The following is a 17,477-nucleotide window of genomic DNA, read 5'->3' as shown; positions in this document are numbered from 1 at the left end:
TTCAGAAAGTTTTGCAACGTCTATAATGGGAACTTTCCTAGTAATATGCATTAAATGTCATTTCCACTTTTTTAAACCATCAAAATTAAGCACATAGTGTGTGTAACATCTAAACTGTGGCAAGCACCTTAATTACATTTTTTAATCTTAATCTCACAACAGTCTTGTGATGTTGGTGTTCTTCTCCCATTTTATAGATGAAGAACCTAAGGCTGAGGGAAATTTTGTCTGTATACGACACAACCAACATTCATATTCTGCTCTATTTGTCCTTAAATCACTGCTGTTTCCACTACAGCTGATTGCCCTGTAACCCCTCATGTAATAAAAACAACTGATCTTAAAGTGATATTCATATCTCATGATTGAAAAAGAATAAGGAATCATCCGTGGCACAAACCTGAAATGCAGTGAGTGTAGAATCAATGTTAATACATAGGCTTTGGGATCAAAGGAATGTGAGATTAACTCTCATATCCACCATCTTAAAGCTGTGTGGCCTTAGATGTATTACTTAATCTTTCAGAGGCTCAACTGCTAATCTGAAAAGTGCAAATAGTAATATCTACTTCAGGGAGTTGTTAAGAGGATTAAGTGAAATAATGCCTAAAAAGTACTTAACACAAAGTAGGCTCTTAATAAAAGTAAGCTCTAGGTGCATAGCACACTATGCTATTTCCTTGATTCTCATAGCTTCATCTCTGAGTCAATCACTTCCAAATATTAGGTCCAGACCTCTCTTCTGAATTCTGGATCCATGTATCCCATCACCTACTTGGCATCTGCGCTTGGATGCCCACAGGCATCTCATATTTTGTATATATCAAACTGAACTAATGATATATGTCATCCTCCCTCCTTCCCTGCTAGTATCTGCTCTCCTGTAGTCGGATTTTTTATGGTAGTGAGGTAGGGGTGAGAGTGTGTGTGTGTGTGTGTGTGTGTGTGTGTGTATATGTGTGTGTGTGTACAAAATCAACACTGTAACCAGCCCACAACTAATCCATTCTTAAGTCACTCAGTGCTAAGGGATATGCCTTCTAAATTCCCCCCGATACCACCCTAGTCCTAGTGGCCATCATTTCTCTCCTAGCCTAATGCAGTCATATCCACTGCTGCCTATACTCACCACCCAGTTAGCCATACTCTAACCAGAGGGACCTTCCTGCCCCTTGAGTTTTAAGATTGGCTTAAAGTCTTATTCTACTTTGATGGAAATCCAAATCCCCCTTGGAGTTTTTGTTAACTTGGTGTAAACATTCATTCTTATAAATTCGTCTTCCCTCAGGAGCCAACTTCCAAAAATACTGTTCTGTGCCCTAACACCTCCAAGTGAAACTCAGCCCCTTCTACCAGTTCCATGGATGATCCATTCATACAAAGCATTTGTGAGCATAGCCAACTTTAGTAAACACTGGGATTCAGGGAGACGGAGAACTATTTGCTATTCAGAATCTGAACTCCCATGGTGCATTAGGTATTTCCAGTCTTGAATGTCCTCTGCCCTCCTCACCATCTGGATGTTTCCATTGGCAGATTGCCCCTTCTTCATCCAGCATCATATCATCTTGGGGGCTCTCATCTTGTACCAGATTTCTTTATTCCAGATTTCTTTATTCTTTATTCTTTATTCAAATCCTTTGTAATTTGAATCCCAGTTTGGATGTCCGGTTTTTGTTTGCTTGCCTAGGTTCCTCAACTCACACCATCAGTATTTCCTTCTATCCCAAGTGGTTAGTTACCAAGTATTTTTTCAATAAAAGTTTCCACCCCCAATAGGAATTCTGGAGCCAGCAAGTAACATCATAAACTTCTTGCTTCTATTATAGAATGTAAATCAAACCATCCCACACCCCTGCCGAATAACCCATAAGTGGCTTCCCATCGCCTTTAGCATAAAGCCTCTAACTTTTTTAGAAGGGTCTACAAAGTTTCCCATGCTGCCTCCTCTACTGGCCATTCAAATGTTATTTTGGTTTCTCATCCACATTGTGCTTTCTCCAGCACCCAGGCCTTCACATTCACTGTCCTTAGGTCCTGTTCTTTCTCTCCAACTCATCATCAGGTCAACTCTTACCAGCCCATAGGTCTCTGCCTAACTAGAACTTACTCTAGGCTAGAGCCACCTGCTAGGAGCTCCTTGATTATCAGATATTTCTTAACAATGCTTTTTCCCCTTGCAATTATCTAGTTATTTAAAATAATGTATTTCCTCTCTTTCCACAGACTCAAAGCACCACTAGAACAGAAACCAGAATTCTTGTCTTAACTATCATATTCTCAGCAAGAAGCATACAGCAGGCACTCAATTGTTAAAAACTATCTGAAGGTAAACATTGAGTCAAGCATCTGTGTAAAGTATTGCCCTAAATCTCCCTTAACTTCTGGGCTTTAATTTATTCTGCATTTATAGGGATCAGTCTTTCAGAAGACCCAGAAAACCTTAGTGAAGGTGGAGGGCTCATTAAACTATTTGCTTTAAAGTTCTGACAATTTTGTTGTTGCTGATATTAACAACCCAACAAGAAGGGGAGTTAAAGGGCAGTGCTTACAAAAGGTCACAAGTGTACTCCCTAAATATGCTGTGAGCTTCGTAAGTAGGCTGCACTCTTGTTAGCTATCATCAGGATTTAATTAGCTGGTGTCACAGCTGAATTGACATTTCATGCCTGTGGGGAAATTTGACTGAACTCATCCATTCCAAAATAAATGATTAGCACCACCATCTTTCACATTATCTTTCAATAAGTGGGACAGCTACATTTTCACAACTTGCTGGAGAAAAACCATTTTCAAACTCTAAATACCAGTAAGCATGGAAAAGAAGGATGGGAAATAAGGAAGTCAGGCAAAATGATATTTGTGGGTGCTTCATTTTATGAAAATAAAACTTGTTTCAGAGGCAGAATGAACCTGTCAGGTTTTTCATAACAAATTATGCCAGAAGAATGTTGCATAGTTTTGGAATTTGCCTGATCACTGAACTGTTGAGAACAAATGTATTTTATGGGTTCCTGGGTTGTGGGCCGACCCCCTACCCAGTCAGACACCAGCCAAGCACAGCTTCCAGGTCTTTAAACTTCTCAGCACAGTAGGCCCTAAAACTGTTCCCATGGTAACCTTCCATCAAACAGGTGAGCTGTAAAACAGGTGAGCTCGGGCTGTCTTTTGCAGACAAAACGAGAAAAAGAAATACTGGCTGCTCTTGTTGGTGATGCCACAAAGAGAAGTAATACTGATTACTGAATAAATAGACTGAAAGTCAGAATAGTTGTTGAACCAAATAGGAATCATGGCGTTAGTGTCCTGACAAAAAAAAATACAGCTTCTAAAATTTATATGTCTCAAAGAAAATCAATGAGAAAACAGATCACAAATTTTATAGAAACATTAGTTATTGTTTTTGGAGGATCTCCTAAATATCGGGTCCTTGGATGGAAAATTTGAACATGTGATTTCATTTGTCCCTACCCCCCAAAAAACTGTCATAATAAGCTTTTAGTATTTCCATGATTTACCTTAAATAACTGGGGCTCAAAGAATAAAAATGAGAGACTGTCACTTAAGTGGGATTTGAACCCAGGTCTCTGTGTCTCCAAAATTTCTGTTTTTTTCATGATGCTACACTTTTTGAGCATTTATCAAGCATATTCTAGAAGAAGTCAGTCACAGTTTGTGCTGAGGGAATTTGCCACCAATTAAGTACCGATATGAAAGATAGCATTTGGGAAATCATCTTAGCTCCAGGATCTTACAGTCTGGGGACTGTAGTATAATAGAGTCACCAAATCTGTAGTTATAAGAATTGCCTTGAGTGCTAGCTCCTCCACAATATAATAGGGTAGCCTTGAGAAATCCATTTAATTCTTTGAACGTCAGTTTCTTCTTCTGTGAATTGAGATAATAACTTAATGGAATGTTCTGAGGATCAAAGGAGAAAATATATTTGAAAGTGCTTTCTAAAATATAAAATTTGATATATGACTATTATTATGACCCTACATATCACATAAAATCTTGGCACATCTCTTTGGCAGAACTTAAAACTGGCCGGTTGTATTCGTTCCTTAAGTGTGTTTTGTTTAATCTCCAAAATTAGGAGTTGTGCAGAGCTTCCAGCCTGAGTTCATTTTAGAAGTCAGGAAATAATTGCTGCATTATTATATATATTGAACTGTCATTTTACACATGCACACACGTGGCAACTTGATAAGAAAATATCATTTGTACTTATTTTAAATTAATGCTTCATTGGTGACAGACTTTAGCTATCACCTACACTCTGGTTGGGCCAAGAAAATAGAGTATGATCTAGAAACTGAAGGACAAAAGATGAGCAATGGTCAAGGAAATGGCAGTGCAAGGAATTCAAGGGCTGTAATCTGGCAGCCTACAGGCTGGGGCTGACCCGCCGATGTATTTTCTTTGGCCAGCAGGGGTTTATTTTGTTGTAATTGTGCTTTTTAATGATGCTGTTAAACAGTGCATGTACCCTCCAGTCTGCTAACATTCCATCATTTGTATCCTCTTACACCTGGCTGCCTCTCACATGTATATTACCTGCCTGACAGTAACTGGGAGATGGGAGTCCCTTTACCAAACAACAGGCAAAAGAGATGAGTTTTCTTCATTCTGAAACCATAAAAGAATGTATCTGTTGGGAGGCTGAGGTGGGCAGATTGCTTGAGCTCAGGAGTTTGAGACCAGCATGGGCAACATGGTGAAACCCTGTCTCTACAAAAAATACAAAAAAATAAGCAGATTTGGTGTTGCTTGCCTGTGGTCCCAGATACTTGGGAGGCTGACGTGGGAGGATTGCTTGAGCCCGGGGAGTGGAGATTGCAGTAAGCCGAGATCCGGCCACTGCACTCCAGCCTGCATCCGATCATTTAACAAAGGAAACACTGAGCATGCACCAAATCCTGCAGGAGTAGAGAACTGTCATACTCTATCTGAAAGGATACATTTAGGATACATATTAAAAAGTCTAGTATTACACAGCCGGTTGTAAATATTCTAATTCAACAAGCATTTAAGAACCTGCCATATGATCTTCAGGAAAGTTTCTGGCACACAAGAAGTATGATGTAAGTAGATGCTCTTTGTTATGTCATCATCATCATCCTTATTATCATCATTGCTACTATTATTGGTCAGACACAATTCTAGGAAGGGCAAAGACTCCTAACTCCTGTCTTCCTCTTTACTCCCAAATAGAGGGTATCCCCAAGTGTTCTGCTCAGTTTCTAATGCGTGCTTGTTGCCCAAAATATATCTGAGGAATTGCTGCATAAATAATGGAAGATTAGAGAGAGGCCATCGCCAGCCTTTGAGATCAACAGCCAAAATCTGCTCTGACAATTTCTGAGAGTTGTGAATAATTCTAGCCAAGTGTCAGAAGCAACCTGGCGAGTGTAGCTCTGGGACTTTGATTTTCCTGAAGGAACTGAAAAGAAAGAATACCCAGGTGGAAAAGGTACCCTGGTAGCTGGACAGGATGTTTAGTGGGTGCATTATGTAATGTCTGCAGAGAATCATGGCCATAAGTGCTATGTAAGCACCAAACATCATTAATATTGCTATTTAAAAGAACTGAGCAGCCTATTCCTTCCTAGGTGGTAACCTGAGCACGGCAGAATTTTAACAAGTCTGATCATTTATTGGGTTGCCAGCTAGAGCACTGACCATGCTCTGGATGTACGTCACACAGGCTGATTTGGTGCAACCAGCACTGGCTCTGACTCAGCATCTTACCTGCCTGAACTATTGCAACACCCTCCTTACTGTCTACTGGCCTTACATCAGCCCAGTCAGCCTGTTATTCTGCATACTCCCAATTATATAAGTCTTGCTAACCTGTAATTGAATCATATCACTTTTCTGCATTACAACAGTTCATAATTTCCTTTGGCCTAAAAAATATCCAAACTCCTTAGCAAGGTACATCTTGGTCTTAGGCCACCAGCACTCTATTCTGAGCATCCTCCATTGATCTAAACACTCTAGAGGTCTCTGGATGCTCTTCCCGCTTAACAAGTGACTTTTCTGACCTGGGTTCCCCTGGCAAACTCACAAGCATCTTTCAAACATCACGTGCTCCCTGAAGCCTTCCCTCACACCCATCTGCAGAAGCAGAATTGAGGGCTTTCTTGTCTACATGTCCGTGGCACTGCACAGTTCTCTTGTATTGGCCAGGATATTTGGCTGCAAATCCTGGAAGTCTAGATCAAACAAATTAAAGAGTATGTTTGGATTTATTCACTTGTGTCACCAAACTGCACAGTGGTTGGGCCTTTGGATGAGTGTGACCAGGACCTCGGACCAAATCAGGGAGTCTACCACTAGCAACTATCTTCCTGGGGCAGAAATTACAAACACTTCAGCTCTGCATTCATACATACTGAAAGCCAGAAAGGAACAAGAGCTCCTTCCCATGAATTCTAGTTATAAAACTTCAGAGGAACCACTCTGGATGGCCTGGCTTAGTCCACATGAGCATCACAGGAAGGGGACCAGATGCCATGATTCCCCTAGACTGCTTCAAGGTGCCTGCTCAGACCCAGTGGTGGGGTAGCATGGTCAGCAACCCTCGTCAGGCCCTCATTAGATTTAGAGTGGGAAAGAAGCAGTGTCCCATAAGAAGGTGCAAGCTCAGATAGAATTTCAGACAAGCAGAAGAGTAGGTGTCATCTGGACTGTTATTCAAATTTGATAACTAATAACACTTCAGATCCCAACTGTGTATGTGAGTTTGCCTCTCACTACAGAGTGAGCTCCTAGAGTTCAAGCACCCGTCTTACTCATGTGCCTCTGCTCACACCTAGCATGGTGCCTGTTGCCCGGTTGCCACTTAGCTCATGCTTGTGTGTTATTGAATTAACAAATGGATAGCTCTCCAGGGCTCTGTGAACAAAACATCCGGTGAACGTAATTACAGAATTCTGCAGTGTTTGGAAGTCAGTTAAACAAATGTTTATAGAACCGCTGTAATTTAAAAGACATTGAGTGGCTCACGCCTGTAATCCCAGCACTTTGAGAGGCTGAGGCAGGCAGATCACCTGAGGTCAGCAGTTTGAGACCTGCCTGGCCAACATGGTGAAACCCCATCTCTAGTAAAAAGTACAAAAATTAGCCGGGCGTGGTGGTGGGCACCTGTAATCCCAGCTACTCGGGAGGCTAAGGCAGGAGAATTGCTTGAACCCAGGAGACAGAGGTTGCAGTGAGCCGACACGGTGCCACTGTGGTCCAGCCTGGGCAACAGAGTGAGACTCAGTCTCAAAAAAAAAAAAAAGAATTGAGTGACTCAAAACTAAAATATAACACAATAACCTTTGAAATACTACTAGTATTGAGTTCATAGTGTTAGCATTTTTACAAAAGACATTTTATGCTCACAAAAATTCCGTGAGTCTCAGGAATTAGCCCTATTTTATAAATTAAGAAGATGAAGTTAAGAGATGCTTGGACTTCCCCTAGTTCTCACAGGTAGAAAGGCTACAGAGGCAGAATAGAAACCCAGGCCTTCTGATCTCAAGTCTATTGCTTTGCTCTTAAGCAAATTATTAACCTGTCTGGGTAAAATGGAGATAATAACTCTTGTTTCTAAGGATTGCTGTGAGGAGTAAAAGAAAAAACATATATAAACAAATTAGCACATAGCCTGGTCCAGATGAGGGGATTAATGGACAATAGTGCTACATTTGTCAGTGATGGTGGGAGATTTCCTTCGATTCTGACTAGTACATATCTCCGGCCAGTTTTTGTCCTTGTCCCGCAGCCCGGGGACTCGTCCTGTGTTATTCTCCTCTTTAGTGCTACCCACTCTGTCTCCAGTAGCTTCTCTCCCCGAAGACTGCTTCTAGAACAGGTCACAGGCTCCTGGGCTCCCCTTCTTGCTGAAGCCAAGTGCCTAGACCCCTTTTGCTGCCTCAGTTAGCTGGCCCCACTGGTTATGGAAAGATAAGCACCAAGAGGCATAAGGATATATGGATCCTAGACCTTGTCCTGACATCAATTAGCTGTGTGACATTTGCACCGCTGTTCTCTCAAGCATAAAATGAGAATGCTGGACCAGAGAAGTCACTATATTAAATTTGTTATGTAAAGGAAATTTCAGCAAAAATATTTTTCCTGCAGAGTCAAGCAATACTATTATTTCATCTCAATAAAAGTTTTACATATTTTTTTACGGCAACCAAATAAATCAGCATTGGACTTGCCTACATTTATCAGATCAATTTCTATTACTTTTGACTGTTCCTCCTTGCTCTACTTCTCAGCAGGGATTACATGCCTGCAGCGTACACTCAGAATTTTCTCCTGAACATAGATTCCAGGAAAAGCTAAGGTAAAGAAGACAAGAGTAGAAAGCAAGAGCACAGATGACACTTCTTTTAGGCGCACTGCCTAGATCTCACTTGGCCTGCTGCCTTCCTCTCATTAGTCGCACCAACTGAATCTGATTAGCCCACTCTGGTTTATTTTTGGCAACCTGGAAGTGCATGGGCCAATGCTTATTTTCATGGCTGATACAATCATCCCCAAAGCTGTCGTTAGCATTTGGAAGATTAGTCCCTTTCTCTGGATGATTTTATTGCCTATGAAGCATCATGACACACATTAGACATATATTTCTTAAACACTTTACAAAATTGAGTCTATTTACTCCTCTTCTTATTATCACAACCACCTTCTGTTATTGGCTGCTAAGACATAGAGAAAATTTCTTCGTAATTACATATTTGATGCTTATAAACTTATTGTTTTCTGAGTTAGTGAATCACCTGCTGTAATCAATAAGAACTAAAAGCCAGATTTCAATGCTACTGGATACTCAGTGCCTGATTTGTCTACATTTTGCTCAACAGACTTTCCCATTATGCACCAAACAGTACTATCTAGGTGAAAAGTGAGTAATAAGGAAATATAAATAAATATTTTCTCCTAAAAATGCAACTTTCAGATATGAAGCAAAGTATGTATATGATTTCAATTTATATTTGTGGACAGTAAGATTTATTAGTAACGATCATTATTTTTAGGTCTTTGAGATACAAAAATTCTGAGATTCCAAATAAGTCCTAAAGTACATTTAGTATAAAAAATGTATCATGAAAAATGAAACACTTTGGCAAATTTTCCAATAGGTTAAAAATAAAAGGATTTTCCATAAGCTCTCAGTTAATTTGAAAGCATATTTATAATCAGGATTCCCCATTCACTAAGCATTTCATGAATAGGCAGCCACTGACCACCAGCAAACTTGCAGCTCTGGAGGCAGGACTGTGTTTTGGATCCCCAGTACTCAGCAGACTGTGTGGTTCTTAGTAGGTTCTTAATTTGTATCGACTAGATGAGAGTATCAATTAGTAACGTCTATCATGGGTGTGATTACTCTTTCTTTTCCTCGTACCCAAGTCTTCTCTATCCAATGAGGACATCTCAGCTGTTCCAGATCCCATCTTGGAAAGTCTGTCTACAGAGGATTGTAAGGAAAGCAAAAAGATAGAAGAGAAGAAAAGACAAAATTTGCAGAGAGAGAAGTTTAAAGAGAGAAGGGCGATGGCTGGGCGCGGTGGCTCACGCTTGTAATCCCAGCACTTTGGGAGGCCGAGGCGGGCGGATCACGAGGTCAGGAGATCGAGACCACGGTGAAACCCCGTCTCTACTAAAAATACAAAAAATTAGCCAGGCGTGGTGGCGGGCGCCTGTAGTCCCAGCTACTCAGAGAGGCTGAGGCAGGAGAATGGCGTGAACCCAGGAGGCGGAGCTTGCAGTGAGCAGAGATCTGCACTCCAGCCTTGGCGACAGAGCAAGACTCCATCTCAAAAAAAAAAAAAAAAAAAAAAAAAAAGAGAGAAGGGCGCTATGGTAGGGGAAAAATGAGAAGTTTAAGAAGTATTGCTGGAGACCTCGGGTGCTCTAGTTGATTGGGGTCTAATTTGTTGTTGCTGTGGTGGTGGTGGTGGTGCCAGAATTTTAGAAGTATTTCAATGCTGATGAATTTTCCTTAAGAGGAAGGGAAGGCCGGGCGCGGTGGCTCACGCTTGTAATCCCAGCACTTTGGGAGGCCGAGGCGGGTGGATCACGAAGTCAGGAGATCGAGACCACGGTGAAACCCCGTCTCTACTACAAATACAAAAAAAATTAGCCGGGCGTGGTGGCGGGCGCCTGTAGTCCCAGCTACTCGGAGAGGCTGAGGCAGGAGAATGGCGTGAACCCAGGAGGCGGAGCTTGCAGTGAGCCGAGATCGCGCCACTGCACTCCAGCGTGGGCGACAGAGCAAGACTTCGTCTCAAAAAAAAAAAAAAAAAGAGGAAGGGAAGATGTTGAGGCAGGAGATGTTGAGGCCAACCTACATATTACTTGTGTTTCCTGCTTGATCCCAGCAATGCATTCACCATGAGATGAAGGAGGGCTCTTTGTTTTGCCTAGGAAAGCTAGAGGGAGGGCTCTTTGCTTTCCTTAAAAAATGCATTGTATTCCCCACACTAAAGTAAGCTGATGATGCTAGAGGAAGAATTAGTGCCCGTAGTAAAGAGAGGATCCAACCCCATCGGGTTAGCTGTAGCAGCAAGGGTATGGGGGCATTAAGGAGGAGCAGGAGTTAGTCTTCAGAGCATGAGTCGGGACAAAGTGGCAAGAACAGGTGCACCCTTGGGCAAAGTAGCCCACCAGGACAGGGGCTGATGACTTCACTAGACAGTCAAGTGCTCCCGCTGCACTTTGGGTCTGTCCATCATAAGCACACATTGTGCTGATAGCCTCCCTGGCACCATCACAGGGATGGGAGGGCATCCCATCTACCTTTGAGGTCTGGAACCTCTGGGTGCAGGGATATCTCTTGCGCAGCTGTGACCCATCACCACACTATAAACTCATCAACAAATGTTCCTCACCTGGCACATTGCCCAGGGCTTGCTCTTGGACTGCTGGCACTGCCCTGCCCCACCAAGCAGGGGACAACCATGACCCAGCTGCTCTGTGCTTCTGATGGCCAAGAAAATTGTTCCCCACATTCTCAATTCATTTTTCACACCCATTACTGATTCGACACCCCCTTGGGACACTGACAGAGCAAAGTTGGAGGGTATGGGTACAAGAGCAGACTGCACATAGGGCCACAAACCATTAACAATGCAATACTTCTAGATTTGGTGCAGGAGGCTAGGATGTCTGTGACCATCAGCTAATAGGTTTTAAAAGAAAGTATAGTAAGGGAAAAGAGATCAAGCATCTATGATAGCAACCTAGAGCTTTCTAGTCATATTAAGGATACAGACAATTGCTTCAATTACTAATAGAAGTCTATTAATTTCAAATCCTAGCTTATGAAATGCTGTGGTCGAAAAATGTCAACTCTCTTTAAAAATATTCTACAGATGAATGAGCCTGGCTTAGTCAGGTCTTAATGTGCATTAATGTTAATCCCAATTTATGTTATACAGGTAACAATCTAAGATCAATTTTTCTTTTTAAGGATTACTAACCTTTGCACATGTGTGTTTAATTTGGGTATGGGGAGGGGAGAAGAAGCAGTTAGAGAGTTTTGTTTATCCTATTGGCAGAAAAGGGCCAACAGGCACAGGTCAAAACCACAGGCAAAAGGAGGTTAGAGTAGCCTATTATTAAATTTAATTTTTTTTTTTTTTTGAGACAAAGTCTTGCTCTGTTGCCCAGGCTGGAGTGCAATGGCGCGATCTCGGCGCACTGCGAGATCGGCCTCCCGGGTTTGCGCCATTCTCCTGCCTCAGCTTCCCGAGTAGCTGGGACTACAGGTGCCCGCCACCACACCTGGCTAAATTTTTGTATTTTTAGTAGAGACAGGGTTTCACCGTGTTAGCCAGGATGGTCTCAATCTCCTGACCTCATGATCCACCCGCCTTGGCCTCCCAAAGTGGTGGGATTACAGGCATGAGCCACCGTGTCCAGCCATTAAATTTAATTTTTTAAAATACATACTCTTCTCATCTTCACACTTCACCTTCACAGCACTGAATGTGCAGAAAGACTCCAGGGAGGAACAGAAGATCCCCAACCCCTCTATTCTAAGGATTTCATATGTAAAGCCTGAGACGGTGAGGATGAAGAATAAAAAATTGTTTACGAAGGGGAAGAAGGCATCTGTTGCTACCTTAACCTGCAGATACTACCATCCCCAGCCCCTTTTTGCTTCCCTAGAAAGAGCCCCTGGGAATCAATTTGAGTATAGAACAAGCCCTTCCTCTAGAGGGGCACTCAAACCCCAACATGGAATTGGAAGCTCTGGGGTTAACTGAGGAAGAAGGGGAGAATCGATAGCATTTCAGCCTAGCAGGGGAGGGGGTCTGCCCTTCATTACTCTGTAATCAGCCAGCTGGACAGACGGCAGCCTGTGTTTCAATTGCTCCCATGTGAACAATGACTTTTTCCTTTTATGTGTTTTGCTCCCCACTATTTCATAGACAGCCTCCCTCGCCTCCACTGGAGACACTAGGTTTCTTGATCTTTTCTTCAAAGAGAAGGGAGGGGAGAGGAGGTTGTAGGTGGGGCAAAACCCATCTCATCTCTTCATCTAAGTCAGAGCATTTGCTCTCCTAAAAGGAACCTAGAAGGGAAGTTCTCCAAGTTCTCACTCAGATAGGAGCAGACTTCTCTCCCCCAGCACAGGGGCAAGACAGTAGCAGAATACACTGGTCTTGATGAGTGATGCCATCAGTACTGAGTAGCAGAGAGGAAGATTTCAGGAGGCAGGGAGGTAGGGCACATGTGGCGCTGGCCTCACCCTGATGCAGAAGCCTAGCCCTGCACTGTTCTCCTCTTCAGATGAGTATGACAATCACCACAGTCCTGTTCACTGTAGCTGAATGTGCGGAAAGACCAGGCACGCATGAGGCAAGGGGTCTTCCCTCGGTCTTGGTGTGCAGGCGGCACACTACTTGAGCCCTAGATATTTTTAAATTCCTTTTGGTTGTGTGGCTGCATTCTTTAGGCGCATTGGCTAGGACTAAATGACTGAGGATGAAACCAAATATGCTATATTGCAAGGATTCTTTCAATTTGTTTTAAAAAGGCCTTTCAATAACACAGAACTATGTTCGGATCTAGAATTACTTTTTTTGTTGTTTCTATTTCTCTGGTGAAATTTTCTACCCTTTCATTCATTATGAACATACTTTTAGTTTATTAAGCATAGTTATAGTATCTCATTTAAAGTACTTGGCTACATCCAAAACCTGGATTTTCTCTTGAAAATGTCATATTTTCTTGGATCTCTGTATATTGACTAATTTTGGACTATTTCTTGAATATTGTGAGTATTATGTTATAAAGACTGTAATATTTATGTTTCATGATTAAACTAATATTTTTGTCTTAGCAAGAAATTCACTTGGTTGGATGAAAACTACACATGCTTTCTCATGGGTGGCAGCTTGAACTTCTTTTAGCTTTGGCTGGGCTACCTGCAGCCTGACCTCCCCATGCATGGCTCAGGAATCAGTCTGAGGTTTGGACAGACTTTAGGACCCCATCCTTTTCAGGATTACCTACTCACTTTCCATTAGCAGTGGTTGCCAAGATTCTCTTATCTTTTGCCTCAGGCCAGAAAGACTGAGATTTTTTCAGAGTTTCAGCTATCTCACACTGAGTGAAGCCTCTGCCTTCTGGCTATAAGCTGATGTAGAAGATGGATGGATGGATGGATGGATGGATGGATGGATGGACGGACAGACAGACAGACACATACAGAGAGACAGACAGATAGATAAACAAAAATAACTCATTCTGTGCCAATTCTGCCAAGTGTCAACTGCCCTCCAAAATCTCTCTGCTTTGTTCATGATTCAGTCTTTAGTCAGTTGTTTATTTGGTAATTTTTCCAGAGTTTATGGTTATTATTTGCTGGAGACACAGTCAGAGAGGAACTTGCATGGCCATAACTGAAGCAGAACTTGCAGAAGCATAATTCAAAAGAAAGAAAAGGGTAATGGAGAAGGGAAGGAGCTAGTATTTGTTAATGTATAGCAACACATTAAATACCTTTTCTGTTCTTTTTCTGTTTTCTTGTGTTTTATCCTTCTTGCCCAAACAATGAAATGCTCTTATGAACTTTATGCTAGCCTCACAATTCCACCTGGACCACTGGCAATATAGCATGGCTCATATTTTGTGTTTGATCCCAGAAGTACATTGCTCAATGTTAGAAACCTGCCCATGTGTCTGGAATAACTGCCTTGATACATTCTCCTAGAATTTTCCTAGGATGCCACAGCCTCACTCCCTCATATTTTTTCAAAACATGTAATTTCACCAGCATAGCTGAAACCAAGAACTTCCCTAGAACTTAAGTGTCAAAATGACATTCATTCATTATTGACTCCTTCACAAGATGTTTATTTTATTACATGACATAGTCCAATAAAGAGACATTTTAAAAGCTCATTCTCAGTGCCTATCTCATATTACAGAAATATGCCTAGCATCACCCACATCAAAAGCACTTAGCATATGCCAGGTACTGATCCTAGAGCTGGAGATGCAGCTGGAAATAACGTGCAGTTCCTGACCTTAGAGGACTTATGGTCTAGTATGATAAGAATATCAGGAACACAATTTAGTCTATTCAGTGTTAAGACAGAATTAAATTTGTCTATGCCAGACATTCTTTATAAGTACTAGGGCCTGTAAAAACTGTATTTCTGAAAAATAAAATAACAAGAAAAAGTCAGTACATTTTTCAGTCTATAAAACTTCTTGGAGGGTAGTGATGTGTATTGTGTGCTTCATTTGGTTGCTGAAAATATGTGAGAAACAAAAATCAATAAGTTAAACTGTTGGTGGAAATGTAAATTAGTTCAGCCATTATGGAAAACAGTATGGAGGTTCCTCAAAAACCTAAAAATGGAACTACCATATGATCCAGCAATCCCACTACTGGATATCTATCCAAGGGAAGGGAAATCAGTATGTTGACGATTTCTCTGCACTCCCATCTCTATTGCAGTACTCTTCACAGGAGGCAAGATACAGAATCAACTTAAGTGTCCAGCAGAGGTATATATGTGTGTGTGTGTGTGTGTGTGTGTGTGTGTGTGTGTAAAATCATCCAGCCTTAAAATAAAAAGGTAATTCTGTCATTTGCAACCACATGGATGAACCTGAAGGACATTATACCAAGTGAAATAACCCAAGCACTAGAAGATAAATACCACGTTTTTACTCACAATGCTAAAAAAAAAAAAAAAAACTTGCAAGTTGCACTAGCAGAAGTCGTTACTAGAGCCAAGGAAGGGAGAGAGAGGGGGACAGTCAAAGGCTGGTTAAGGGATACAAAAGTATACCTAGCCAGGAGGAATAAGTTCTAATGCTCTATAGTACTATAGGGGGACTATATTAACACTTATCGTGTATTTTCAAATAGCTACAAGAGTGGATTTTGAATGTTCCCAACACAAAGAAATGATAAATTTTTGATGTGGTTGATATGCTAATCACCCTGATTTGCTCATTACATGATGTATATATGTATCAAAATATCACAGGTACCCCATAAAGATGTAAAATTGTTATGTGTCAACTAAAAATAGGAATAATAAAATCAAAATCAATAAATTGAGTAATTTGTTAGAGGCGAATGCCCATATATTATTAACTCAATCAGCCATTCCTTCATTGATATAACAGAAACTTACCAGTCATGTGTTATGTGTTATATGACAGACTCGGTGTTAAGAAAGTAAGTTAAGAGATGAAGACAAATGAACATGTGGAACAATCATGAGACTGATTTTTTGTACTGGTGACCATGGGTGAGTGACTGAATCTTTCTGAGCTTCAGTTTCCTCAGCTACAAAGTGAGATTAAAAATAACGATACCTATCTCACGAGGTTATTTTCAATATTAAATGAGATGTTTTTATATATGGAGTGCCTGGCATAGTGCTTGGATCCCTGTAGATTCTTAACAAGTTTCAGCAATTTTTCTATCCTGCTATTATAGAAAAGAAATTTGAGGCTCAGTGCAGTGAATAACTTACTCACCCGGGACACTACATACCTAGAAGATAAATTAAACACAAGCACATGGTACAAAGTACATGAGTCTTGTTTGAGACCAGAAAGAAAGATTAATTCTGCCTATGGAGTCTGAGACAGAATCAGGGAGGAATATTTAAACCAATTCCATGGATGACTTTTCAGGTATTGTCCATAAACACATATTTGGAGACTTGGAGCAAAGTTTTTAAAAAGTCCATCAACTGCTGGTCCCACAGACACCTGCAGATCCTCCATCTGGTCTCTTCCTCACTAGTATAGCTTCCTTCATCTTTAAGAGATTATGCTGGTTAATCTTTAATGACAAGGATCAACACCAGCTTCTTAGTCCTGACCTTTTCATAATTTTCAGAACTAGCAGATGAAAGGAAATAGAGGAAATAACTGCTTTGATATATTCTCCCAGCATCACTCCCTCTAAAGTAAAAAGAGTACTTCTTCAAACCATGTAACTTTGCCAGCACAGTTGAAACCAAGAACTTCCCTAGAACTTGAGTGTCAAAATGACTCATTCATTATTTACTCCTCCACAAGATGTTTGTTTATTACATGACACTGTCCACAAATTGGAAGGAGCTTTTCAGTGGAAAAAAATCCTCAAAGTAAAACCCTGAGAAGATTATTAATCCTAAGAAGGATAATCTCTTTCTGATTCTCCTTGTGTAACTAAAATACCTATGTAACTCTATTTTAAGAAATACGGCTTATCATAAACATAACTAATGTTTATGATACACAATATGTAAAAATTATCTTAGCATAACTTTATTGCCAATTATCTGAATATAACCTCCATCTGTTTTTATTCTCTTTCATTCAACAGAATGCTACAGCTTTCCATGTAACTGTCCGAGACGATAATAACATCGTTGTCTCATTAGAAGCTTCAGATATCATCAGTCCAGCATCTGTGTATGTTGTGAAGATAACTGGTGAATCCAAAAATTATTTCTTCGAATTTGAGGAATTCAACAGCACGTTGCCTCCTCCTGTTATTTTCAAGGCCAGTTATCATGGCCTTTATTATATAATCACTCTGGTAGTGGTAAATGGAAATGTGGTGACCAAGCCATCCAGATCAATCACTGTGTTAACAAGTAAGCATCATGTGTAATATTGTCCCGTTTCTTCTTATTGTTCCCCTATTTCTTCCCATGGGGCTCGAATTGACAGACTCCACCCAGAATGGCGAAATCACTTGCCTTAATGCCAAGTGACATAGATTCAAAGTTATGAGCTGTATTAAGAACATAGCTTTTTGCTGAAGTTTGATGTTTACTCTTTACCTTGTGATAACAAAAATATTTTTAAACCAAAAAAAGTAAACCTCAATAAAGTAGTATATTTTGAGACTGAGAAACAATTTCAAATTCATGACTGGACCATGTAATTTTCTGCTATATTACTTAATAATGTCATCCTAACTTGTTTATTTTTTTCCA

The 17,477-nt window shown here is 40.8% G+C and overlaps 1 protein-coding gene across 1 annotated transcript in view; it reads left to right on the top strand.

Annotated features, from left to right (window-relative positions):
• The window catches only part of PTPRO (protein tyrosine phosphatase receptor type O), a 254,642-nt gene that overhangs the window by 129,407 nt on the left and 107,758 nt on the right, over positions 1 to 17,477 (top strand). The window contains exon 2 of the mRNA XM_030804533.1: positions 16,859 to 17,132. Within this exon, the coding sequence (XP_030660393.1) occupies positions 16,859 to 17,132 (274 nt within the window). The remainder of the gene's footprint in view (positions 1 to 16,858; positions 17,133 to 17,477) is intronic.

The sequence above is a fragment of the Nomascus leucogenys genome, chromosome 23 (assembly GCF_006542625.1).
Source record: "Nomascus leucogenys isolate Asia chromosome 23, Asia_NLE_v1, whole genome shotgun sequence".
In the NCBI taxonomy this organism is placed as follows: domain Eukaryota; kingdom Metazoa; phylum Chordata; class Mammalia; order Primates; family Hylobatidae; genus Nomascus; species Nomascus leucogenys.
The sequence above is the reverse complement of the archived record's forward strand: the minus strand, read 5'-3'. Positions and strand labels throughout refer to the sequence as shown.